This window comes from Physella acuta, unplaced genomic scaffold, assembly GCF_028476545.2.
Source record: "Physella acuta isolate Inbredline_101_S28 unplaced genomic scaffold, ASM2847654v3 ptg000622l, whole genome shotgun sequence".
NCBI lineage: Eukaryota > Metazoa > Mollusca > Gastropoda > Physidae > Physella > Physella acuta.
Genome location: NW_026732141.1, coordinates 841,306 through 868,261, shown reverse-complemented (window position 1 = coordinate 868,261; position 26,956 = coordinate 841,306). Strand labels below are relative to the sequence as shown.

At 41.4% G+C, this 26,956-nt stretch overlaps 2 protein-coding genes across 4 annotated transcripts; both read right to left on the bottom strand.

The window, feature by feature from the left end:
* Positions 1 to 34: 34 nt before the first annotated feature.
* LOC131948054 (uncharacterized) lies at positions 35 to 8,534 on the bottom strand. Of its 2 annotated transcripts, none has more exons than XM_059309527.1 (10): positions 8,525 to 8,534; positions 6,035 to 6,193; positions 5,089 to 5,340; positions 3,402 to 4,602; positions 3,033 to 3,167; positions 2,600 to 2,781; positions 2,231 to 2,330; positions 1,926 to 2,096; positions 1,443 to 1,610; positions 35 to 997 (listed from the first exon to the last, which is right to left on the bottom strand). In XM_059309527.1, the coding sequence occupies exons 2-10, from the start codon at positions 6,170 to 6,172 to the stop codon at positions 135 to 137; spliced, it is 3,210 nt and encodes a 1,069-aa protein (XP_059165510.1). In that variant the 5' UTR covers positions 6,173 to 6,193; positions 8,525 to 8,534; the 3' UTR covers positions 35 to 134. The 2 variants fall into 2 exon arrangements, with proteins under 2 accessions (XP_059165510.1, XP_059165509.1); XM_059309526.1 differs by lacking the exon at positions 8,525 to 8,534 and adding an exon at positions 6,286 to 6,569.
* A 3,301-nt stretch (positions 8,535 to 11,835) lies between these two features.
* LOC131948090 (cytochrome P450 2U1-like) lies at positions 11,836 to 24,091 on the bottom strand. Of its 2 annotated transcripts, none has more exons than XM_059309597.1 (4): positions 23,978 to 24,091; positions 21,616 to 21,816; positions 15,487 to 15,601; positions 11,836 to 14,543 (listed from the first exon to the last, which is right to left on the bottom strand). In XM_059309597.1, the coding sequence occupies exons 2-4, from the start codon at positions 21,804 to 21,806 to the stop codon at positions 13,377 to 13,379; spliced, it is 1,473 nt and encodes a 490-aa protein (XP_059165580.1). In that variant the 5' UTR covers positions 21,807 to 21,816; positions 23,978 to 24,091; the 3' UTR covers positions 11,836 to 13,376. The 2 variants fall into 2 exon arrangements, with proteins under 2 accessions (XP_059165580.1, XP_059165581.1); XM_059309598.1 differs by having other exon boundaries at positions 23,886 to 23,994.
* Positions 24,092 to 26,956: the final 2,865 nt, after the last annotated feature.

Sequence of the window (26,956 nt, the reverse complement as noted above, 5' to 3'; positions counted from 1 at the left end):
AAATATCAATCAGTAACAGACCATTGGTGAAGTGTCAATTATGTAACATTTTAATAAGTTTTCAATAAACATTTATTTATTATATAAATACTAAGTGAAAGCTGAGAACATGTATGTGAATGAATGCTCATGTTTCATGAGTAGAGATAATCTCCTATGGTCCCATACTCTTCTGTCTGCTGTAGATGTGGTTGATTCTCTGTGCTGTTGGACAGACCATAGTTGATTAAACCAACAGGTTGACTGGATGAACTGGCCCCATTAAACAGCTGCCCAGTACTGGACACCGTGGAGTTGACCTGCGACATGTGATAGCCACCCTGGGCACTCTCCACCTGGGGGTACGTGGGGTGTAGATCCTCTACTGGGTATACTTGTTCTACTGGGGCACTTTTTAGATTCAAGTTGCCATGGTAACCAAACATGGCGCTGCCCCCACTACTTAGAATAAGCCCCATCTTGGCAAGAATGTCCACTGTGCTCAACTCTTTTTCATTTTTGCTAGTACTCGCCTGGTTACCCTGCCCTGTATTGGCCACCTCAGGCTGGCCATGACCAACAGAGAAAGTTTCAGGGCTCACATTAGTATCTTTAGAAGACACATCACCTTTTCTTGCCCTCTTGTTATTTTTCACCAGAACAACCTCTATCAGACTCTGTGTCTCAGCATTTCCCTGTTGTGAGCTTTTGTTTTTCTGCCTGCCAGCCCTCTTCACTTCACCAGATGTAGCTTTGGGCTCGCTGTGATGTTTTTTGACGTGTTCCCGTAGTTTGTCTGTACGTGTTGACGTGTAGTGGCACAGAGAACACGTCAAGGGCCGCTCACTGGTGTGTATACGCTCGTGCCGGTTCAGGTGCGACTTCTCAACAAAAGCTTTGCCACAGGTGCTGCACACGTGGGAGCGGATCCCCAGGTGGGAGCGCATGTGGGACTTGAGCTGGGACTGTTTAGGGGTCGAGTACTTGCAGGCAGAGAAATTACAATGGTAAACATCACCTGGAAAAAATGACAATGGTAAACATCACCTGGAAATAAATTTCAATGGTAAACATCACCTGGAAAAAATGACAATGGTAAACATCACCTGGAAATAAATTTCAATGGTAAACATCACCTGGAAAAAATTACAATGGTAAACATCACCTGGAAACAAGACAATGGTAAATATCACCTAGAAAAAATTACAATGGTAAATATCACCTAGAAAAAATTACAATGGTAAACACCTGCAAAAATGACAATTGTAATCATCACCACCTGGAACAAATTGAAGTAGATGTCACCTCAAAAAGTTTTACAACATTCCCCAGTAGGTTTTTTTAACCACACCAACCTTCAAGACTTCAAAAATTATCATATTAAGATAACAGTTCCTCGGGTGCAGAAGCTGAATTTTTTTATTTTAACCTCTAGATTAAAAAAAAAGCTTTCAAAGTAATACCTGTGTGTATTCTTTTATGGGAGCTGAGGTGAGATTGGAATTTGGTTGAGAAGCCACAGAGGTCACACAAATAAGGTCGGAGGTCACTGTGTGTCACCATGTGCTGGTCTAATGTGATTTTAAGAGTGAATGTCCGACTGCATTCTGGACACTGAAACTTTTTGTCAGCTAAAATTGTAAAAAAAAAAATCATGTAAAAACTAGTTAGGATGTAAAACCAAATCAGGAAAAAATATCAGAATAAAAACATTCAATTGTTTCTGCAATACACTTTGAATATGTGTCATGCAAACTAATTTTAAAAAATATTTTAGTGAATTACTTTTAACATGGAGGTTATTTTTCTTTGTTACACAGTTACAAAATTATATCTGATACAAATAGGAGGAAAGAGGATCATTACATAATGTAGTGAAACCATTAATGCCTTAATCAGGTGAATGAATCATTCCTTTATGCATTATAAATCTTGCAACTACCAACCAGAGTGGGTTTTTGAGTGCACATAAAGATTGCTCCTGGATCTAAAAGCTGCCAGACAGATGGAGCAAGCAAATGGACGGTGGTCAGTGTGGACCCTGAGGTGAGAAACCAACTGGGGAAATTTGTCAGTCTTGTAGTCACAGCCATTCTGCCCACAGCTAAATGGTGGTCCTAGCAATTTGATCAAACAGAGATACTTCAGAACAGTGACAAAATAAACAAACCTATAAATTAACAATAATAACACCATTATAATGCATCAGAAAATAAATGAGAAAATTTAAAAAAGTAAATGGTGAGGTTACCTGGAAAATGAACTTGCCGCATGTGGTTTTGGTACTCTTTGTTCCATTGGCACTTAAATGAACACAAGCTGCAAGAGAAGAAACAGTTGCTGCTGTGGGCCTAAAACATGAGGTAAATGATGAGGTGGATTAGACAATGTGCGACTGCTCTTTCATCAACACACATCTAGTACCAAAGTTTCAAATCGACAAATGAGATGAGAGATATTTTTTAAGCAGTAATTAATATTTTGTGAGTATTTCTTTTTTAACCAAATTACATTTAGATTATGGAAATAATTTCAACCTCATTAATTAAGATAGTTTATATCTAGATAATGCAATAAATTTACATCTAGTTTTACATTATAACATATAAGGGTTAATGACCTTCTTAAAGTGAAGTTTGAGCAAGGCATCACTACTGGCTGTGTAATCACAATCAGAACAAGTAAAAGACACTTTTGGATTTCTTTTCTTTCTTTTAGTTGCTTTTCTTGAGGTCTTCTTTCTGTTGCTCATGGTTTTATTTACATCTTTTAATGTTGAAGATTTCTTTGCTCTTGTTTTAACTTTAAAAAAATGTTTTTATTATTTGAACTGCTGAATTTGAAGTCATGCAACAAAATACAAAACATTTTTCTTGAAAGTGTGTCTTACCATAATTAAAATTTATAACAATACAAGATAGTAAAATCAATTTTTTAAAAGCTACTTATATGTAAATGCTTTACAATATTTCTATCAATATTAAATCAATATCTGTTCCTGGGAAAAAAGCAAAGAGAATGAACCCAATTTCCCATCAAATAAAGAGCTGCACCTTTATTTACAATCAGCTCCTCCGTCTTTTCTTGTTCAACTGTTCTCATGTCCTCATCAATGTCAAGGTCATTCTCCTCCTCTATATTCAACACTTCCTGTTTGATGCGAGTCAGAAGATTTTCTGCCTTTAAATCTGTAAAAAACAGAGGCTATAAGTGATAACATTCTCCCTTAAAAGTTGTGGAATTCATCAGGACACCAAGAATATTTTTATAAACTGTCAGTATTAATTTCTTTATTATTAACTGTAATGAAAACTTAATGTCAGAATATCGTTTCCTGAATTGAATACATTTTACAAAATTATTAATGTTAAAGAATGGAATTTTCCACAAAGAATCACACAAAGGTGTATTGGTGTACTCACCTGGAGAATCACACACATGTTCCTCCACATTATTCCCATGCCTCTCTGTGCCCTCACCGTATCCATCAGCAATATTTTCACTTGTTACAGTAGCAGTAGCCTCCCCTAGTTTCTTTCTAAAATTGTCTTTTTTGTTTTCATAAAGTTTAACTGGAGCTTTGTGCTGCTTTACATTTGTGATTTTACCCTGGGTAGACCTTGGTTTATTTGAGTGTGTCAGGATTCTGCATTGGGTGAAATTTGTTTCACTTTTATCAACACATACTTTGGATGAATTTTTGTATGAGGTATTGTCTTCAGTCATTTTTCTTATAAGTGCAAGAGTGGGGGCAGGCGTGGTCACATGACCTACTGTTTGATCTGACAGTGGCTGGATTGTACTGCTCCCAAGACACTGGTCCATTTCCTCAACACATGTTGAGGACATGACTGCTGCTTTACTGCGACCTTCAGTAGCTGCTTCACTGCGACCTTTAGTGGCTGCCTCACTGCGACCTTCAGTAGCTGCCTCACTGTGACCTTTAGTGGCTGAATCACTGTGACCTTCAGTAGGTGAATGACTGTGACCTTCAGTAGGTGAATGACTGTGACCTTCAGTAGCTATGTGGTCAGATGTAGGTTTGACAAAAGTAAAATGAACTGGCTTGAAGGCTTGTGGCTTGCCAGAGCCCAGCACAACACTGCTGCTGACGACACTACTCAGAAGGTAGCTGTACTCATCTCTCAACGCTGAAAACTGCTGCTCATAGGGCCCCAGACCAATGGACGAGGAGTGAAGTGTCTGTAACAGCAGATACAGGGACGATGGGTTGGATGTAAAGAAGTTTTCTGTTTGGCTGATTTCTTCCAGAAAGTCTTTAGCCACGACTGACCAGTTGATGTGTTTCAGCAGCAAGACCAGGTACTGTTGTCTGTCTGACACGTCCTCGGTCAACCAAGATATGATCAGGAAGAGTTTTATTTCAGGGCTTAGTGTGGAGACATGTTCAGACTCCAGAAAGTGATTGATCTGGGCAGGAGTGAGTTCCCGCAGCTCTTGCTTCTGCCCCACCTCCGGCAAGTTGTGCTGTAGGAAGCTGACACAGTGAAGCTGCAGCTCTGACAGTTGGAACTTCTCAGCCAGGCACAAAGTGGAGATGACATTGTCCACATTCACATTTTCTTTCAGCTGCTCCATGCACAATTCTAGCAAGTAAGTTACCTAGTAGACAAGATTTAAAACAAAGGAAAATAAGCAACTATATTTCACCAGCTGGGCTCATTTTAGCTATTCAACAAAATAGTTCTAGCTTTAATACCCTCTACATTCTTTTAAATGGGACGGAGTGGTCTAGCGGTAGAGAGCTGGACTGCTAACCCGTAAGTCTCGAGTTCGAATCCGGGTTCAAGTCAGTAGACCGTCCCTGAGTCCACCCAACTCAAATGGGTACCTAACTCACGTTAGGGAAAGTAAAGGCGGCTGGGCATAGTGCTGACCACACTATCTCTTCATATGCCGAGGTCACAGAAACAAGTGAACTCTACTTCACTTGCCCCATAGACCGTCAGGTTTGAAAGGGAAACTTTACTTTACTTACATTCTTTTAAATACCATTTTCTGCTAATTGATAATGTAATATTACTTAAGTGGTAAAAACTTTAAACAATGAATAATTGGTTGAGTATTTAATAAGCCAAACTTTGTTACTTTGAATGTAGAGGCTAGGAGCAGGAGAGCTGGAATGTCTGTGATCTGTTCAGCCAAGTATCCAGTGTAGAGGAAGTTGATGAACTGTTCAAACACGGCATGCTGGGAAAAGTTGAGACGAATGTGGCCTGAGGTTGGTTGCTGAAGGTGGAGCATTGTTTTCATGGCAGGGCTCCAGATGGCAAACATCAAGCGGTGAATTGTAAAGCAACCGTTGTTCAACTCAAACTTCAAATCACACAATTCTCCATTCTGAAAATACAGTAAATAAAATGTAACCAAGCCATCCTACATTATTTTAAGAGAACATCTGCAATATTTGTTTTATAAAAAACGATTTCACAACATTTAATGATTCAGCTTTTTGAAAGTGTTAAACTTCACTTATTTATGCTACTAAGTTATAAGAAGATGGAAGTAAAATCTCTTAACACTTTCAAAATGTATCACTTCGTTCTTTTCTTTCTATGGGGTTGTGTTAAGATTGTCCTGTATCAAACAATGATACTGGACATGACAAACTAATAGAGTGGGTCACTGCTGCTGGTACAGACTATGATGACAGTGTGTTACAGCGAACATGGTATGAAAATTAAGCAAAGTCCAGAAATGCTTTGTGCACTAGTTGTGGCTGTATAGAAACATATTAAACAAGGCAATGGTTCCCTTAATTTTGTTATTCCATAAATACATTTTTTAAATTTGACTTTGTAAGTAAAGATTCCTCTGCATTTAATTAGACCTAGCGATCCAATGGGCAGATAGAGTTCATATGTTTATTGACCTTGGCATATGAAAAGATAATAAGGTCAGCACTATGCCCAACCACATTTTACTTTCCCTAACATGAGTTAGAAACCCATCAGAGCTGGGTGGACTCAGGAACATTCCACTGGCTTAATTTGAATTTATATAATAGGCCATAAAACTTCAATATCATAGCTACCTCTTGCAACTTTTGAAGTGATTTCATCATGTAAAACAAAGGCTTCATCTGTTTGTCAACTGAGTTTTCCATGGTTACATCTTCAGAAGATTTAGACACCTGAGTAAATGGGTCATCACCTAACACACATCTCTCCATCCTGCAGACCTTCACCTATGACTATTATTAAGAGGATTTTTATCATCATATAATTATAAAGCAGTGTCATGATGGCATGTTTCTTTTATAAGGAATAAAATAACAATAACGACCTTAAGTGAAGACTGACAATTCTTTCTAGTAGGCCTAGTTAATTTTATAATAATTAATTTGATCAGTCGTTTGTTGGCTACAGTCACACCAGGGTGTGACCAAAGGGAGGGGTCATTTTGCCAGGGATTCAAAGGGTCAACTCAAAATATCGTCCAATGTTTATAATTTATTTATACTAACACTAAAAATACAAGAGATAATCAATATTTAAATTAATAATATAAAAGTAAAAAGTTATTGTAGGCCTAAATCATAGCAGAAATCTGTATGCCATGAGTAAGAGTATCAACAATATCAGACTCAGTAACTAGTTAGTTTATTTGTATTATTAGTTTGGATGCTTCTATTCGGACCCGGGTCCCAATAGCCACGGCCGGTATTGTATAGTAATACAATAATTCTTTTAAGATGCAGAATATATATTTTCTGTTGTTGTGATTTTTTTTCTTGTAATTCTAAATCTTCTTTCTTCTTCGTTCTTAATTTTTAGTGTTGGGAGAGATCGAGCCTTATCTGCCAGAGGGTTTGAACTCGAGACTTTTTTCGAATTTATCAACCAAGAGATTTGCCGACTCGACCATGCTTCCATCACAATTAAGGATTAATGCTAATTGATATTGGAGATCTTGCTTTAAACACCTGATATCATTCCTGACAAATGTTATGGCGAGCGGGAGTCGTTAGGTCTATAATATAATATATGGCTTATGGTATGAACTTCTCTAGCCGAGCGAATGTAGAGCGTGTTTTATTTTTTTTCCTTCTGTTAAAAGTAATTTGATTTCATATGCCTATCAGTCCAAATGAAAAAATAAATAATAATCTATATATATAATTCTCTTCATGGAGACCATAGAAAACACCAAGCTGTAAGTACGCCTAGCAGTCCCCTCTCTTCTTCTCTAGGCATATCCCTACCACCCCCACCCCCACATGGTCTGGTAAGGTGTGTTTCATGCTAAATGTTTACAATAGTAGAGCGGGGTTTAGTGACGGCTATTAGGGGCAGATTATTTAGTTTGAAACGATTTTAAACTTAGGGGAGGTAACTAAGAGGAGGCTGCTTTCACTGGGGGGGGGGGGGGGTGTAGGGTAGGGGTTGGGGGAAAAGAGGGTGGGGGGGGGGGATTTATTGTCCTTAACGACCTACTGATAGTGTTTTAAAGCAAATTTGCCCGCAGCTAGTAATGTACAAAAAAGTTACCTCATTGTCAATGTTAAGGCTTCAATAGAAGTAGATCTATTGTGATATAATTGTGTCAAATATTAAAGATAAATGAATAATAAACCTAAATCAATAGCTAAATATATCAATATAGAAAAATCTTGGCTACAAATTGTCTTTAAACGGCAGTGTTTGCGAGCAGGATTTGCTATATAAAAAGCGGCCATCTGAATCTTGCGCTATAAGTTTACCAAAAAAATAAACAAGATGGCTGCTATAGTAAATGAGCATGGTTGCATCGGTTGTAAACATCCCTAGTCTTCATTTATTACTGAAAAGTTTTAATTCAATTGTTTAAAAACAGGTACATAAATGAAACAACAAGGGAACATTTTTGTATTTTTCAAAACATAAATTATGATAAATCCTCCTCAAAATGTGAAATAATTATTAAAATTTAAGGAGTCACCTGTTTTTCACATTACTAGTCGCGGGCGATTTTATGTACCTAATACTAATTAGTAAAAATCAGTAATTAAGCTCCAAATGAATTTATGGTAATCTATCGTTTTGGGTACGCAAAATCGCCCGTGGCTATTAATGTACGAAAACGTTACCTCATTGTCAAGGCTGTAATAGAAGTATATTGTGATATGTTTGTGTCAAATATTATAGATAAATGAATAATAAACCTAAATCAATGGCTAAATATATCAATATAGGCCAGAAATTAACTTTAAACAGCAGTGTCTGCAAGCAAGATTTGCTATATAAACAGCAGCCATTTGTAAAATAGAGTGACTTCCGCCTGAATCTCGCGCTATAAGTCTATAAAAATAATACTAACAAGATGTCTGCTATAGTAAATGAGCATGGTTGCATCTGTTGGAAACATCGCTGGTGTTCATTTATTACTGTTTTAATTCAATTGTTTAAAACCAGGTACATAAATGAAACAAGGAAACATTTTTGTATTTTTCAAAACATAAATCCTCCTCAAAATGTGAAATAATTATTAAAATGTAAGAAGTCACCTGTTTTTCACATTACTAGTCGCGGGCGATTTTACGTACCCAAAACGATAGATTACAGAATTTATTTATCATCAACAAATTAAGTATTTGATAGATTAAAGATTGATCTTTAGTTTTCATTGGTAATGTTTAAGTAGAGAAATAACGAAATTTATAAGTTAATGAGTATCGCTAATATTAGGCCAGGCCTACCTAATAAAGTTAAATAAAGTCAAAAGTGCCCTGCTTTACCCTACTGAGTTTAGTCTACTTTATTAATTTTAAAAAAATATTCTAGAATCTAGACCATTCTTGATCTAGATCTAGATCTAGATCTAAATATCAATAATCGTAATGCTTGGGTTGGTATTATTCAATAAGAATATGACTATTGATTAGTTTAGTTGAGACTCGAACAAATGTAAATTGTAAACAAACAATCTATACCACCGGAAGTAAACTAACACGGGAAACTTAATTCGTTCTTTTAAGTTTTAATATCATATGTAAATGACAACTATTCATATAGGCCTACAAATTTCATAAAAAATGTTTTAATACAAGCTTTTATGTAATAATGCACAAAAAGGAGAAATTAAATGATTTTCTTTGAATATAATAAATAATATTTAAATAACTAAAAATACCCCATCATCCATTTATGACGTCCACAATTTTTTGGGATTTTGGACCCCCCCCCCCCCCCCGTCCACAAATATCCACTTAGTTCCCTTATATAAGTCCATACACGTCCGCAAAAGTCAATTTTTTTTCGAACCCCCCCCCCCCCCCCCGCGTGTGGACGTCTTTAATGGATGACCCCTAATTCACCATTCAATGAACTGGCAGAAAATATTTATTCTATATATCTTAGCATTTTTGTGTCTTGGTGTCACCCCCCTAAATGTCCACACCCCCGCCCCGCCTCGCGACACCTCTGGGTTTCACCCAATCCATTTATGTGGACGTTGTGATTATCTGTTGGCTGTGTGTCCGATGTGATTATCTGTTAGCTGTGTGTCCGATGTGATTATCTGTTAGCTGTGTGTCCGATGTGATTATCTGTTGGCTGTGTGTCCGATGTGATTATCTGTTAGCTGTGTGTCCGATGTGATTATCTGTTGGCTGTGTGTCCGATGTGATTATCTGTTGGCTGTGAGTCCGATGTGATTATCTGTTGGCTGTGTGTCCGATGTGATTATCTGTTAGCTGTGTGTCCGATGTGATTATCTGTTGGCTGTGTGTCCGATGTGATTATCTGTTGGCTGTGTGTCCGATGTGATTATCTGTTGGCTGTGAGTCCGATGTGATTATCTGTTGGCTGTGTGTCCGATGTGATTATCTGTTAGCTGTGTGTCCGATGTGATTATCTGTTGGCTGTGAGTCCGCACGCGATGACCAACTCCAGAGGCGTCACTACTTCGCTGTGACGCGGTGCAGAGTAACACAGGTGTCCATTTACGGTCGCTACCCATCCCTCCCCCCCCCCAACCCCCGTCAGGTGGTGTGACACATCGTGTCGAACATTCTAGTGATTGATACTTCCGAAGAGCCTGGTATGTCGGACTACCAAGTCCCCTACATTATAGCGTGGGGGAGGTGAGGTGCAAGACTGCCGGGAACCAAACGGGGTCTGCTCTCGACCCTAACCAGATATTTTGACTTTAAGCTGCGGCCTTCACGTGGCTTCGGAAGAGTGCCATTAATCGGACCAAGTCCACCCCCCCCTCCCCAGTGGGTGCGGAATGGCTGGTGGTAGCTAACAGCAGCTATAGGCTTTTGTCTGTCCGAATGCCCCCCACGATCAAGACGGTAGGACGACGTCCCGCGTCTGGTGGGTGGGTGGGGGGGGGGGGGGGGAGAAAGGAAAGCTCCGTGAGAACCGACGGAGAAGCGACCGACGTGTAGCGATCAAACCGACACTTGCTACTACCACCACGTGTCGGAGTTTGCTACACTGAGGCCTGCCTGGCTAATGGGAGTCCAACAGTTTGATACCCTGAGGCCTGCCTGGCTAATGGGAGTCCAACAGTTTGCTACACCGAGGTCTGCCTGGCTATTGGGAGTCCAACCGTTTGCTACACCGAGGTCTGCCTGGCTATTGGGAGTCCAACAGTTTGCTACACTGAGGCCTGCCTGGTTATTGGGAGTCCAACAGTTTGCTACACACACACACACACACACACACATATATATATATATATATATATATATATATATATATATATATATATATATATATATATAGAGAGAGAGAGAGAGAGAGAGAGAGAGAGAGAGAGTGATTGATAGCCAGCTCTAATAAACATAGCTTTCTAGATAAAAGTTTGTACTTTAAATAAATTGTCAACTGCCCCCATCCCAACCCCACCCCTCACCGCGTTTACCATCAGTACTATACAATATAAAAAAAATAAGAGATAGAACGTGGCAAATGTGAATGCAGTGTTCCATTTGTCCGCTTGTAGAGGGGAAGGAAACCGGCGTTGTTACTGAAATAGCAATAGCGTTGAAATAACACTTTCTGTTTACATTGCTATTTCAGTCACAACGCCTGCTTCCACCCCTCACTATGAAATAGCAATATGAAAGTAATGTTTCAACGCCAACGGTAGACAAAGGTACAGAATATAGTCCCAGTAGAGACTGCAGTAGGGGATCGCTTCAGTCGTAGCACATCAACCACACCACTGGTGTAGGTCCGCCAGGGGTAACCTGCAATTGTATCCGGGTGGTAGGATGCTGCGTTCTTGAGCGCCGTAAATCTTTTGGGTACAATAGATCTAGCCGTCAATAGGCCTCTGCCCCCCTCCCCCCCCCCAACACCGGTATTCCCTGCCCCCCCTCCCCCCCCCCCCCCAACACCGGTATTCCCCTCACTGGAGCCCTCTGTATGAAGGAGAGATAAATGTTGCTGATTCAGGCTGAGCCGTTTAGATTCACTACTGGTTATATACAATTTAGAAGCGTCAACTTATTTAGGAAAAAACAATAAAGAACAATTCGTTAACAAAATTAAATGAAATTAAACTTTAAAAAACTAACACGGAATGAACTCGGCCATGGTCCCGTCTCTACAATTGTATTTCCACGCAACTAGGGGGAAGGTGTGGGTGGGCGAGACTGATAAATCAGCTTAAATCCCCTTAACTTATTTCTGTCTTAATCTTCTAATCTTCTCTTTCCTTCTATGTCTGGCTATCTTATTTTGAGGATCTGTCCTAAAAATGTAATTGTGAACGAAGATCTAAATCGTGGTTGAGAAATCTAAGCCTACAAATAATTCGCCGAGAGGTATAGCCAAACTATTGATAAAGCTAGCTAGCTTGACGAATTGTGTACACAAAAAGCACAATCCACATTCTGTTTATTTACAATTTTTGTTTATTAGATCTACGAATGGCGCATGGTATGTTACAGCAATCTACAAGACTAGCGAAAAAAAATTATAGGAAAAAGTAGTCCCTTACAAGCAGGGTTTTTTTTTTTTTTTGGAAGCAGGGGTTTCTTTTTTTTGGGGGTGGGTGGGGGGGGGGGGCTGGTGAAACTTCCAGGAGGGGGAGGGATACATTATAAACATAAATTATGAACATTCTTTTTATTTCCTTTCAGGGGGGGGGGCGGTTCACACCCCAGATAGATGCCTAAAAGAAACAGGTTGAAATCGAATAAGGGATAGTTTATGTGTTCGTGTAGCCCACAATAGCCTAGTCTCATTTGTTGCACCTGAAGTCCCACTGTTGAAATATTCTTCATTTCTGTATATTTAAACAGGTAGCATTAGAGAGGAAAAGATGTTTGGAGCTATATGTACACAAAATGTTTACTATAAATAGTATAATGAAATTAACAAAATGACACCATTGTTCAGAGTGTTAAAATGGATAGTGTGTTAGGTTGGTCAGTGTGTTAAACTGGTCAGTGTGTTCGACTGGTCAGTGTGTTTGACTGGTCAGTGTGTTAGACTGGTCAGTGTGTTCGTTTGGTCAGTGCGTTAGACTGGTCAGTGTGTTAGACTGGTCAGTGTGTTAGACTGGTCAGTGTGTTGAAACCCTTAGCATTAAGAGTAGAGGTGGGGGTGGGGGGATCGGGAGTATACTTATATATATTGTTAAAAAATGTCAATGATATTATACTGTTATATAAATATAGAAAGCCGTATCATTGTTATAATATTATTATACATGCAAGCTCTGTATGAACAAATTCAATCTTTTTTTTCTGTCCACAAAACTAACTTGAAACAAAGTTCATGGCATCTGTCCAAAAAACTAACTTGAAACAAAGTTCATGGTATCTTTCCACAAAACTTGAAACAAAGTTCATGGTATCTGTCTAAAAAACTAACTTGAAACAAAGTTTATGGTATCTGTCCACAAAACTTGAAACAAAGTTCATGGTATCTGTCCACAAAACTTGAAACAAAGTTCATGGTTTCTGTCCACAAAACTACTTAAAAAAATTTCACGGTATCTGTCCAGAAAACTTGAAACAAAGTTCATGGTATCTGTCTACAAAACTACTTGAAACAAAGTTCATGGTATCTGTCTAAAAAAACTAACTTGAAACAAAGTTCATGGTATCTGTCCACAAAACTACTTAAAAAAATTCACGGTATCTGTCCACAAAACTTGAAACAAAGTTCATGGTATCTGTCCACAAAACGAACTTGAAACAAAGTTCATAGTATCTGTCCACAAAACGAACTTGAAACAAAGTTCATGGTATCTGTCCACAAAACTTGAAACAAAGTTCATGGTACCTGTCTAAAAAACTAACTTGAAACAAAGTTTATGGTATCTGTCCACAAAACTACTTAAAAAAAAATTCACGGTATCTGTCCACAAAACTTGAAACAAAGTTCATGGTATCTGTCCACAAAACTACTGGAAACAAAGTTCGTGGTAAGGCCTTAATTTTTTCTTCTGTCCACAAAACAAACTTGAAACGGTACAGGGGCGGCGTCGACTGTGAAGTAGTATTTGATAGGCGGAGGGGCAGCCGGGTCGGGAGCCACCACCTTAAACTTCTGGAACAATGAGGCCAGCAGCAGGAACTGGATCATCTTGGTCATTGACTCCCCGATACAGTTGCGGCGGCCGATGCCAAACGGCACCAGCTCTTCTGGATTCTTCAGCTTCCCGCTGCCGTCAATAAATCTCTCGGGCTTAAACTCCATCACGTCGTTCCCCCAAATAGTCTTATCAAAGTGGATCGAATCCAGGTTGGGAATAATAAAACTTCCTTTAGGAATCGTGTAGCCTCGTATCTCAGCGTCTACCGGGTTTGTGTGCGCAAACGAATGCGCAGCAATTGTGGATAATCTAGCTACCTCGTTAATGAAAGCATTAAGATAAACAAGTTTTGTTCTGTCTTGCATAGTTGGATCTCGATCGGTGCCGATTTCTTCTTCTATTTCCTTGTATATTTTTTCTTGTACATCTAGGTGGTTTAACGCGTAGAGATAACACCACAAGATGGAAGTACTCGTGGTGTCAGCTCCACTGAAGAAAAGCTCCAGGACGATTTTAACCAAATTGTCCTCGTCCATTTCTGTCTCCTCGCCGTCCTTCAGCTTCTTGTCTCGCTGGGACAAGTAGGCGGCCACGAAGTTGCTGGACTCGTCGTGGTTGTGTTTGGTGATGAACTCTTTCTTAAAGAATCTCACCAAGTGCCGCATGCTGCTCGCTATCCTCTTGGCCCCAAACAAATCTCCTGGCAATTTTCCGAGGATCGGGAAATAATTAATGAGGCTGTTTGTCGTGAGGTCTTCCACCAAGTCTCGGAACTTCAAGGTCAAGTCTTTGAATGTAGCGTCCTCGTAGTCAAACCTCTCGCCAACGATGAAAGCGCAGATCATGTTCGCCATACTCATGTTGGTGAGTGGTCTCATGTCAGTGGCTTGGCCGTCTAGACGGTTTATGCTGTCGATATAAAACACTACCTCGGACTGGATTTTTTCCGCCAAGACATTTTTCCCCATCCCGAAATCCCGGAGGATGGATAAAGTCACGGATCTTTGTTCCTTCCAGTTCTTGCCGTTGCCAAACGAGATGCCTTTCCCTGGACTGTCGGTGACCTGGTTTTAGAGAAAACTTCATGTATGACAACAGTCAATAAACAGCTGAACATACATTTAGAGAAAACTAATGTATGACAACAGTTAATAAACAGCTGAACACATACTTTTAGAGAAAACTCCACGAATGACAACAGTCAATAAACAGCTGAACACATACTTTTAGAGAAAACTAATTTATGACAATAGTCGATTAATAGCTGAACACATACTTTTAGATAAAACTAATGCATGAGATCATTCAATGAACAGCTGAACTCATACTTTTAGAGAAAACATGTATGACAACAGTCAACAAACAGCTCAACACAGATTTCTATTTGAACTCTTTAACCCGTGCTGCAGTTGATGTATTTTAAGCTACTACACCCAAGAATCCCCCTCCCCTCCTATAATACCAACGGTAACCTGATATTTGCGATGTAGGGTAGAATCTAGATACACATCGATGCTGCGTTTGTTGTCCACCGTGTATATTGCGGGTGAGAGATAAGATCTAGCACTCAAGTTAAGTGACGTCCACACATCACATCACGCAATAACAGCCAATTTTTACCTCCCCTGCCTATTGCCACACGTCATAAAAAGCGAGCCCCCCCCCCCCTCCCCCAAACAAGTTTTAAAATTCACTACCTCCCTCCCGTGAATAACAACTCCTAATTTAGTCAATGTAGTTTAATGAACAATACAGTGAACACTCCGAGTCACCTAATTTTATTTCTACATACGGCATTTAGATTGAGCCCTAAATTTTGTTTCTACATACGGCATTTAGACTGAGCCCTAAATTTTGTTTCTACATACGGCATTTAGATTGAGCCCTAAATTTTGTTTCTACATACGGCATTTAGATTCAGCCCTAAATTATCTGACACGAGAGGTCAGGACCAGGACAGAACTGCTGACTAGACAGTTTGTATCACAAGATAAACAATGACGTCACCAGGTCAAAGTAGAACCAGGGCCTGTCAGAGAACTCGTCTGCTCGCTTCACCAGCACCTCCTTGTTGAGCGGGAACCCATTCAGCACGACAAACAGGGTGCCGCCCATGTGGAGGCTGGGGGAGAAGAAAAGAGTTTTCTAGAACGTCCAACGTAGGGAGGTTTAGTAACATTACATCAAAGGGAATCGAACTGAATATAGTATAATTGTTTTGTTGGCCAGGTGAGGACAGGAGTAATTTATCAGGTCCCTTTTGATTATTATTTGAGGAGACATGTTATATAGGAAAATACCCCTCGCCCAGCCTGGCGGAGGAGACATGCTATATAGTAAAATATGGAGGAGCCGCAGGGGAGAGGAGACATGCTATATAGTAAAATATGGAGGAGCCGCAGGGGAAGAGGCGACATGCTATATAGTAAAATATGGAGGAGCCGCAGGGGGAGACATGCTATATAGTAAAATATGGAGGAGCCGCAGGGGGAGACATGCTATATAGTAAAATATGGAGGAGCCGCAGGGGGAGACATGCTATATAGTAAAATATGGAGGAGCCGCAGGGGGAGACATGCTATATAGTAAAATATGGAGGAGCCGCAGGGGAGAGGAGACATGCTATATAGTAAAATATGGAGGAGCCGCAGGGGGAGACATGCTATATAGTAAAATATGGAGGAGCCGCAGGGGGAGACATGCTATATAGTAAAATATGGAGGAGCCGCAGGGGGAGACATGCTATATAGTAAAATATGGAGGAGCCGCAGGGGAAGAGGCGACATGCTATATAGTAAAATATGGAGGAGCCGCAGGGGGAGACATGCTATATAGTAAAATATGGAGGAGCCGCAGGGGGAGACATGCTATATAGTAAAATATGGAGGAGCCGCAGGGGGAGACATGCTATATAGTAAAATATGGAGGAGCCGCAGGGGGAGACATGCTATATAGTAAAATATGGAGGAGCCGCAGGGGGAGACATGCTATATAGTAAAATATGGAGGAGCCGCAGGGGGAGCCATGCTATATAGTAAAATATGGAGGAGCCGCAGGGGGAGACATGCTATATAGTAAAATATGGAGGAGCCGAGGGGGAGACATGCTATATAGTAAAATATGGAGGAGCCGCAGGGGAGAGGAGACATGCTATATAGTAAAATATGGAGGAGCCGCAGGGGGAGACATGCTATATAGTAAAATATGGAGGAGCCGCAGGGGGAGACATGCTATATAGTAAAATATGGAGGAGCCGCAGGGGAAGAGGCGACATGCTATATAGTAAAATATGGAGGAGCCGCAGGGGGAGACATGCTATATAGTAAAATATGGAGGAGCCGCAGGGGGAGACATGCTATATAGTAAAATATGGAGGAGCCGCAGGGGAAGAGGCGACATGCTATATAGTAAAATATGGAGGAGCCGCAGGGGGAGACATGCTATATAGTAAAATATGGAGGAGCCGCAGGGGGAGACATGCTATATAGTAAAATATGGAGGAGCCGCAGGGGGAGACATGCTATATAGTAAAATATGGAGGAGCCGCAGGGGAGAGGAGACATGCTATATAGTAAAATATGGAGGAGCCGCAGGGGGAGACATGCTATATAGTAAAATATGGAGGAGCCGCAGGGGAAGAGGCGACATGCTATATAGTAAAATATGGAGGAGCCGCAGGGGGAGACATGCTATATAGTAAAATATGGAGGAGCCGCAGGGGGAGACATGCTATATAGTAAAATATGGAGGAGCCGCAGGGGGAGACATGCTATATAGTAAAATATGGAGGAGCCGCAGGGGAGAGGAGACATGCTATATAGTAAAATATGGAGGAGCCGCAGGGGGAGACATGCTATATAGTAAAATATGGAGGAGCCGCAGGGGAAGAGGCGACATGCTATATAGTAAAATATGGAGGAGCCGCAGGGGGAGACATGCTATATAGTAAAATATGGAGGAGCCGCAGGGGAGAGGAGACATGCTATATAGTAAAATATGGAGGAGCCGCAGGGGGAGACATGCTATATAGTAAAATATGGAGGAGCCGCAGGGGGAGACATGCTATATAGTAAAATATGGAGGAGCCGCAGGGGGAGACATGCTATATAGTAAAATATGGAGGAGCCGCAGGGGAGAGGAGACATGCTATATAGTAAAATATGGAGGAGCCGAGGGGGAGACATGCTATATAGTAAAATATGGAGGAGCCGCAGGGGGAGACATGCTATATAGTAAAATATGGAGGAGCCGCAGGGGGAGACATGCTATATAGTAAAATATGGAGGAGCCGCAGGGGGAGACATGCTATATAGTAAAATATGGAGGAGCCGCAGGGGGAGACATGCTATATAGTAAAATATGGAGGAGCCGCAGGGGGAGACATGCTATATAGTAAAATATGGAGGAGCCGCAGGGGGAGACATGCTATATAGTAAAATATGGAGGAGCCGCAGGGGGAGACATGCTATATAGTAAAATATGGAGGAGCCGCAGGGGGAGACATGCTATATAGTAAAATATGGAGGAGCCGCAGGGGGAGACATGCTATATAGTAAAATATGGAGGAGCCGCAGGGGAAGAGGCGACATGCTATATAGTAAAATATGGAGGAGCCGCAGGGGGAGACATGCTATATAGTAAAATATGGAGGAGCCGCAGGGGGAGACATGCTATATAGTAAAATATGGAGGAGCCGCAGGGGAAGAGGCGACATGCTATATAGTAAAATATGGAGGAGCCGCAGGGGGAGACATGCTATATAGTAAAATATGGAGGAGCCGCAGGGGGAGACATGCTATATAGTAAAATATGGAGGAGCCGCAGGGGAAGAGGCGACATGCTATATAGTAAAATATGGAGGAGCCGCAGGGGGAGACATGCTATATAGTAAAATATGGAGGAGCCGCAGGGGGAGACATGCTATATAGTAAAATATGGAGGAGCCGCAGGGGAAGAGGCGACATGCTATATAGTAAAATATGGAGGAGCCGCAGGGGGAGACATGCTATATAGTAAAATATGGAGGAGCCGCAGGGGGAGACATGCTATATAGTAAAATATGGAGGAGCCGCAGGGGGAGACATGCTATATAGTAAAATATGGAGGAGCCGCAGGGGGAGACATGCTATATAGTAAAATATGGAGGAGCCGCAGGGGGAGACATGCTATATAGTAAAATATGGAGGAGCCGCAGGGGGAGACATGCTATATAGTAAAATATGGAGGAGCCGCAGGGGGAGACATGCTATATAGTAAAATATGGAGGAGCCGCAGGGGGAGACATGCTATATAGTAAAATATGGAGGAGCCGCAGGGGGAGACATGCTATATAGTAAAATATGGAGGAGCCGCAGGGGGAGACATGCTATATAGTAAAATATGGAGGAGCCGCAGGGGAAGAGGCGACATGCTATATAGTAAAATATGGAGGAGCCGCAGGGGGAGACATGCTATATAGTAAAATATGGAGGAGCCGCAGGGGGAGACATGCTATATAGTAAAATATGGAGGAGCCGCAGGGGGAGACATGCTATATAGTAAAATATGGAGGAGCCGCAGGGGAAGAGGCGACATGCTATATAGTAAAATATGGAGGAGCCGCAGGGGGAGACATGCTATATAGTAAAATATGGAGGAGCCGCAGGGGGAGACATGCTATATAGTAAAATATGGAGGAGCCGCAGGGGAAGAGGCGACATGCTATATAGTAAAATATGGAGGAGCCGCAGGGGGAGACATGCTATATAGTAAAATATGGAGGAGCCGCAGGGGGAGACATGCTATATAGTAAAATATGGAGGAGCCGCAGGGGAAGAGGCGACATGCTATATAGTAAAATATGGAGGAGCCGCAGGGGGAGACATGCTATATAGTAAAATATGGAGGAGCCGCAGGGGGAGACATGCTATATAGTAAAATATGGAGGAGCCGCAGGGGAAGAGGCGACATGCTATATAGTAAAATATGGAGGAGCCGCAGGGGGAGACATGCTATATAGTAAAATATGGAGGAGCCGCAGGGGGAGACATGCTATATAGTAAAATATGGAGGAGCCGCAGGGGAAGAGGCGACATGCTATATAGTAAAATATGGAGGAGCCGCAGGGGGAGACATGCTATATAGTAAAATATGGAGGAGCCGCAGGGGGAGACATGCTATATAGTAAAATATGGAGGAGCCGCAGGGGGAGACATGCTATATAGTAAAATATGGAGGAGCCGCAGGGGAAGAGGCGACATGCTATATAGTAAAATATGGAGGAGCCGCAGGGGGAGACATGCTATATAGTAAAATATGGAGGAGCCGCAGGGGGAGACATGCTATATAGTAAAATATGGAGGAGCCGCAGGGGGAGACATGCTATATAGTAAAATATGGAGGAGCCGCAGGGGGAGACATGCTATATAGTAAAATATGGAGGAGCCGCAGGGGGAGACATGCTATATAGTAAAATATGGAGGAGCCGCAGGGGGAGAGGAGACATGCTATATAGTAAAATATGGAGGAGCCGCAGGGGAGAGGAGACATGCTATATAGTAAAATATGGAGGAGCCGCAGGGGGAGACATGCTATATAGTAAAATATGGAGGAGCCGCAGGGGGAGACATGCTATATAGTAAAATATGGAGGAGCCGCAGGGGGAGAGGAGACATGCTATATAGTAAAATATGGAGGAGCCGCAGGGGGAGAGGAGACATGCTATATAGTAAAATATGGAGGAGCCGCAGGGGGAGACATGCTATATAGTAAAATATGGAGGAGCCGCAGGGGGAGACATGCTATATAGTAAAATATGGAGGAGCCGCAGGGGGAGACATGCTATATAGTAAAATATGGAGGAGCCGCAGGGGGAGACATGCTATATAGTAAAATATGGAGGAGCCGCAGGGGGAGACATGCTATATAGTAAAATATGGAGGAGCCGCAGGGGAGAGGAGTCTCAGAGGAGACATGCTATATAGTAAAATACTCCTGTTCACCCGGGCCTTCCTGGGACAATGAAATATAGTAAAATGTGTTTATCTTATTTATTTATCTTCTATATTAATATTTTTTAGAAAATTATAAAAATATAAACAAAAATGTATTTAAATATATACATTTTAAAGTGGTAGACAACATGATGGAGCTATACAACCTTAAAGTTAACAGATGGTGAAAAAATGAAAAAACAGCGAAAACGTCGTAATTACAATATAGACTCACCTATGTAAATAAATAAACGTACATATAACTAACAAGCAAGTAATAAAAAAAAACATTCTACTAAACTATATGATGTACAAAGGGTGTAACTAAGACAAAATATTTTCATGTGAATAAAATAAACGTACCTACAAATAATGTATCTAACACCTGTTGTCAGGTGTATCGATCGACTCAACCATGGTCGCAAAGTTAATTATAGATTTAATGAGATAGCTGGCCACTATAGTACAGATGGCGCGCTAATTATAGTGAAACAGCTGATCACAAAGAACAGCTGGCGCGGTTCGCGCGATGTTAATGTTTGCCAGCACATAAAAACCACTAGCGCTGCGCGGTTACGGTCTAGTAATTACAACAAGTATTGATTTTTGGTAACACCTGTCCCTTTGCCCCTACCCCCCCCCCCCAGTTAATGGGTTTGACCACTGCTATAATGGGAACCAAGAACATTGATTCAGTGAATGACTATAAAACCACCATCGATCACAATAGGCTAATCACAACTGGCTAATTGCCTGACAAGATGTTTTGGTAACAGTTGGTGAAACGCCGGGATCTAACTCTAAACATACTTACTGTAAAAAAGCTCCCCTGCCCCTCCCCCTCCACCCGGTGGGGGAGTATTTTACTATATGTCATTGCTCCAGGCTGCGCTTGCTCCCCCAGAAATACTACCCAAATGTGACCTGATATACTACTCACACACACACGCATATATATATATATATATATATATATATATATATATATATATATATATATATATATATATATATATAAAATTTGCTGAATGTTCTACCTCTACCAGAGATACTCGAGCTTAGCCGTGGCCGCCCATAACCTAGCTTAACTTAGAATCTACTAGTGTTGACTGGCTACTGAAAAACCCAGTTATATACATGCTGTGAGGTTAAAGGTTAAACTCACCAGAAAATGTCCCCTAGTTCTTTGTGCCATTTCTTGAACTGCGGCCTCGGGTCAGCCTCAAGGGAAAAGATGTTGCCAACGATGGGTAGGGGGCGGCTAGGGCAGGGTGGTAGGTTCCTGCTCGGACGTCGAAAGAGCCAGAAAATGACCAGTATGACCCCAATGCCAATCAGTAGCGTGGTCAGCTCCATATCCACGGTGCTGTGAACGAAAAAAAAACCTTCTTACAAAAAGTCGCATAAAACCAGCGTTTCTTCCAGGCTTTTTTCTCCGGGGTAGGGGGGGGGGCACTTGATATTTGGGGCGGACACTGGTAAAAGTATATATTTTCGATATAAATGTCCATTTCGTTCGGGGGGGGGGGGGGGGGGGGAAGGTAGACTTTCTTCAGAGGGGCTCCACCCCCTCCACACACCCCCCCCCCCCGAGATATGCCTGGAACAAACACTGTATAAAACTAGCTTACAAAGAAAGGTCTAGGACGCTTCCCCACAGCATTCCTATGATATGAATGCGAACGCACCGTTTAAATAGCTATTTTTAGAGTAGGCAGCAGACGTTAGAATCAATGTATGAGTTACAATGTGTTCACGTGTTAGGGAGACGCCCCACACAGAGGCGATGTGTGTGGTGAGAAGGGGGGTACGGTTTAACTGCTAATAATCATCGAATGAAAAAAATAATTAAATACTTTCTAAAATAAACTTGAAATATTGGCCCATGTCTTTAGGCCTCTTAAAGTCATAGATCACTCAGTTATTGAAACCTCTGCTTTTTAAAAATGTAACTGGTTAACTTGCCTAAGCTGGCCCACCAGTTATGAACAGGGTTACGGCTGCTGCTAAAAATAATTTCAAGATTGATTTGTCATCCCAAAAATGTGTTTCTTTGTGTGTGTGTGTAGGGGGGGGGGGCTTGTGGGCGCGCGCGTGTGTGTATATTATGCGGGTATGTACGCGTGAGTGCGTGCGTGTCAGTATGTGAACGTGCGAGCATGTTTGCACGTGTTTGGGTGACGTATTAAAAAAAATTAATTAAAATTGCGAAGTTTACCAGTATAATCTCAAATCTCACCGGGGAAAATATAAAACCCATATTGCTATTGGTGCGTCGGTTTTATTAGAATATTATTCTCTTGTTGTAATATTTAATTTTAGTCCTTCGCCCTCCCCTGTCCCACTACAAATGTAGCAAAAGAGCCTATTTGAGCACCCACGCCATCATCTATATCTCAGCGCCCCCCCCCCCCCAGTTGAGCCCCTAAGCTCTCATCTATATCTCTATATCTTAGCATTCCCCCCCCCCCCCTCGGGCGTACGGGCTCCATCCAAAACGTTTGCATGTGAAACGGAACAATGCGAGAGATTGTGTAGATATTCCGTGTCACAACAATATATTATTTGTATCCATTCCCATCGCATATCATATTTACATAACCCAGCACCCATCATATACTATGTGTATCACAGCTTCCATACCGAAAACGACACAACAATGGAAAATCATTTTACAAAATATAGCTGGTTACATCTTATATTGGGGCAAAGGAAAACAAGTTATTAAAAAGTCTAGTGACAATTAAAGCGCAATTTCCTTATGTTATCCATTAGCCAGGTCACATGATTTACCCTCCTTTCCTTCGCCTTCCACTGCCTTCTTTGCTATATAGTACTGTAATGCATTATGTATAATGTAATTTTAAATAATGCGGACGTGTAGGGGGTGTTTAGTTGTCGCGCTTTTAAAAAAAAATTTGTGACCGAACGAAAGGATATTTTTGAAAACTTTCTTCGGCAATATTGCTCTAAATTATGGCAGGAATCGATTGGTAAAGACGACTTAAAGCTGCGGACACACATCCATCCATCCATTCATTCATTCATCCATTCCCAGAAATGACGAGTTAATAATCGCAATTCTCCAGAATGGAAATTGCGCTAAAAAAGTTTTGTATAATTAGATTCGAGAAAACAATAGGCCTAGATGTGTCAGTGTCATACGTTATCCCAACACATCCCGTATAGCTAACAAAATGATAAACAAAAGCCTACACCCCTTGTATGTTACATAATATGTACGATATCCTTCAGTCGAACAGAAATGAAAGTATTTGTACAGGAGTTTAATGCTGGTTGTCCAAGCATTGGTCGTATAACTAGTTAGAGCTAGATCTATGTGTGGCTGGCGACCTAACGGTTTGTGCTGACGAAAATAGATTTTAAAATCACAACAATAACATGCTAATACAGAGGGGAGAACGTTATCCTTACCTTCTTACCAAAAAACTACTTCAGGGATGGTGCTGTCCCTATCTTCTTACCAAAAGACAATTCCAACAGAAGGTAAAATATTTAATCTTTACCTTCTCACAGAAATCCCACTTGTGTAAGATTGATTTGCCCACAGTAAAAGTTGCAGGGAATTCTCTGGAACACTGACCTAGAAACAGACGGCAAGCCTGCAGAAGTTTGTTTTGTTTTACACGGCGATTTATGCTAGCTTGCATGGAGGGGTCACAGAGAGTTGGGCGCAAGAGATTCTCAAGTAGCCTGAGAAGGGATCAAGCACTTACTGTATAACATCCATATAGCAAAGTTGATTCACTCCTACCCGCATATATCATTATATAAAAGTGCCTCTGATCATAACGGCTAGGGTTTCTTTCAGAACACTCCGGAAGAGGGGGTGGTAAAAATTCTCTATATAAATTAAATATTTCTTCCATTTTGTTGGTGGGTGGGGGGGGGGGGGGTGGCGGAAAGCTACTTGAAAGAAACACTAACCACGACTCTTAAACTTATTGCATAACAAAAAAAAATTAACGCCAATTTATAATGATTATAATTAGCAACACAAACTAGCGTCTTGATTATATACAACAGCTGAACATTGGCGGAACTACACTGCCACTGTACCCCACAATGCATGGAAGAGAGGAGGGGGGGGGGGAAGGGGGTTGTCTTGCCGGATTCAAGCGTCTAAAATCCGTAGATAAAAATAATTCAAATAGAATAATTTTTAAGAATCGTGACGTACATCTTTGTGTTGATGGTTACGTAAAAGAATGCTTGTAGACAGTCCCAAACAAAGGTTTCCGTTGTCTTTCGAAATTACAGCCTTGTCTGTGGCCTGAGAAGATTGGAGCTCCGTTGTCGTCGAATAGCGGGTCCAAAGTACTTCACACATTGGACATGTTGGGACCCAAAGTACTTTACACATTGGAGAAACTTTAGAGATGTTGGGGCCCAAAGTACTTTACACATTGGACATGTTGGGGCCTAAAGTACTTCACACATTGGAGAAACATTGGAGATGTTGGGGCCCAAAGTACTTTACACATTGGAGAAACATTGGAGATATTGGGGCCCAAAGTACTTTACACATTGGACATGTTGGGGCCTAAAGTACTTCACACATTGGAGAAACATTGGAGATATTGGGGCCCAAAGTACTTTACACATTGGACATGTTGGGGCCTAAAGTACTTCAAACATTGGAGAAACATTGGAGATATTGGGGCCTAAAGTACTTCACACATTGGAGAAACATTGGAGATATTGGGGCCCAAAGTACTTTACACATTGGACATGTTGGGGCCTAAAGTACTTCAAACATTGGAGAAACATTGGAGATATTGGGGCCTAAAGTACTTCACACATTGGAGAAACATTGGAGATATTGGGGCCCAAAGTACTTCACACATTGGAGAAACATTGGAGATATTGGGGCCCAAAGTACTTCACACATTGGAGATATAGGGGCCTAAAGTACTTCACACATTGGAGAAACATTGGAGATATTGGGGCCTAAAGTACTTCACATATTGGACATGTTGGGGCCCAAAGTACTTCACATATTGGACATGTTGGGGCCCAAAGTACTTCACACATTGAAAATATTCTGGCCCAAAGTACTTCACACATTGGAGAAACATTGGAGATGTTGGGGCCCAAAGTACTTCACACATTGGAGAAACATTGGAGATATTGGGGCCCAAAGTACTTCACACATTGGACATGTTGGGGCCTAAAGTACTTCACACATTGGAGAAACATTGGAGATATTGGGGCCCAAAGTACTTCACACATTGGAGAAACATTGGAGATATTGGGGTCCAAAGTACTTCACACATTGGAGAAACATTGGAGATATTGGGGCCCAAAGTACTTCACACATTGGAGAAACATTGGAGATATTGGGGCCCAAAGTACTTCACACATTGGAGAAACATTGGAGATATTGGGGCCCAAAGTACTTCACACATTGGAGATATAGGGGCCTAAAGTACTTCACACATTGGAGAAACATTGGAGATATTGGGGCCCAAAGTACTTCACACATTGGAGAAACATTGGAGATATTGGGGCCCAAAGTACTTCACACATTGGAGATATAGGGGCCTAAAGTACTTCACACATTGGAGAAACATTGGAGATATTGGGGCCTAAAGTACTTCACATATTGGACATGTTGGGGCCCAAAGTACTTCACATATTGGACATGTTGGGGCCCAAAGTACTTCACACATTGGAAATATTCTGGCCCAAAGTACTTCACACATTGGAGAAACATTGGAGATGTTGGGGCCCAAAGTACTTCACACATTGGAGAAACATTGGAGATATTCTGGCCCAAAGTACTTCACACATTGGAGAAACATTGGAGATATTGGGGCCCAAAGTACTTCACACATTGGAGAAACATTGGAGATATTGGGGTCCAAAGTACTTCACACATTGGAGAAACATTGGAGATGTTGGGGCCTAAAGTACTTCACACATTGGAGAAACATTGGAGATGTTGGGGTTGGGGCCCAAAGTACTTCACACATTGGACATGTTGGGGCCTAAAGTACTTCACACATTGGAGAAACATTGGAGATGTTGGGGCCTAAAGTACTTCACACATTGGAGAAACATTGGAGATGTTGGGGTTGGGGCCCAAAGTACTTCACACATTGGACATGTTGGGGCCTAAAGTACTTCACACATTGGAGAAACATTGGAGATGTTGGGGCCCAAAGTACTTCACACATTGGAGAAACATTGGAGATGTTGGGGCCCAAAGTACTTTACACATTGGACATGTTGGGGCCTAAAGTACTTCACACATTGGAGAAACATTGGAGATGTTGGGGCCTAAAGTACTTCACACATTGGAGAAACATTGGAGATGTTGGGGCCCAAAGTACTTCACACATTGGAGAAACATTGGAGATATTGGGGTCCAAAGTACTTCACACATTGGAGAAACATTGGAGATGTTGGGGCCCAAAGTACTTTACACATTGGACATGTTGGGGCCTAAAGTACTTCACACATTGGAGAAACATTGGAGATGT

Excerpts from the sequence above, each read along its gene's own strand:
- LOC131948054 (XM_059309527.1), bottom strand. The coding sequence starts at position 6,172 with ATGGAGAGATGTGTGTTAGGTGATGACCCATTTACTCAGGTGTCTAAA. Across the intron at positions 2,331-2,599 it reads TCAAACTTCACTTTAAGAAG|GCCCACAGCAGCAACTGTTT; the intron begins GTCATTAACCCT and ends CTCATGTTTTAG. Across the intron at positions 1,611-1,925 it reads GCACTCAAAAACCCACTCTG|CTGACAAAAAGTTTCAGTGT; the intron begins GTTGGTAGTTGC and ends TTACAATTTTAG.
- LOC131948090 (XM_059309597.1), bottom strand. The coding sequence starts at position 21,806 with ATGGAGCTGACCACGCTACTGATTGGCATTGGGGTCATACTGGTCATT. Across the intron at positions 15,602-21,615 it reads GAACTAGGGGACATTTTCTG|CCTCCACATGGGCGGCACCC; the intron begins GTGAGTTTAACC and ends CTTCTCCCCCAG. Across the intron at positions 14,544-15,486 it reads CCTGGTTCTACTTTGACCTG|GTCACCGACAGTCCAGGGAA; the intron begins GTGACGTCATTG and ends CTCTAAAACCAG.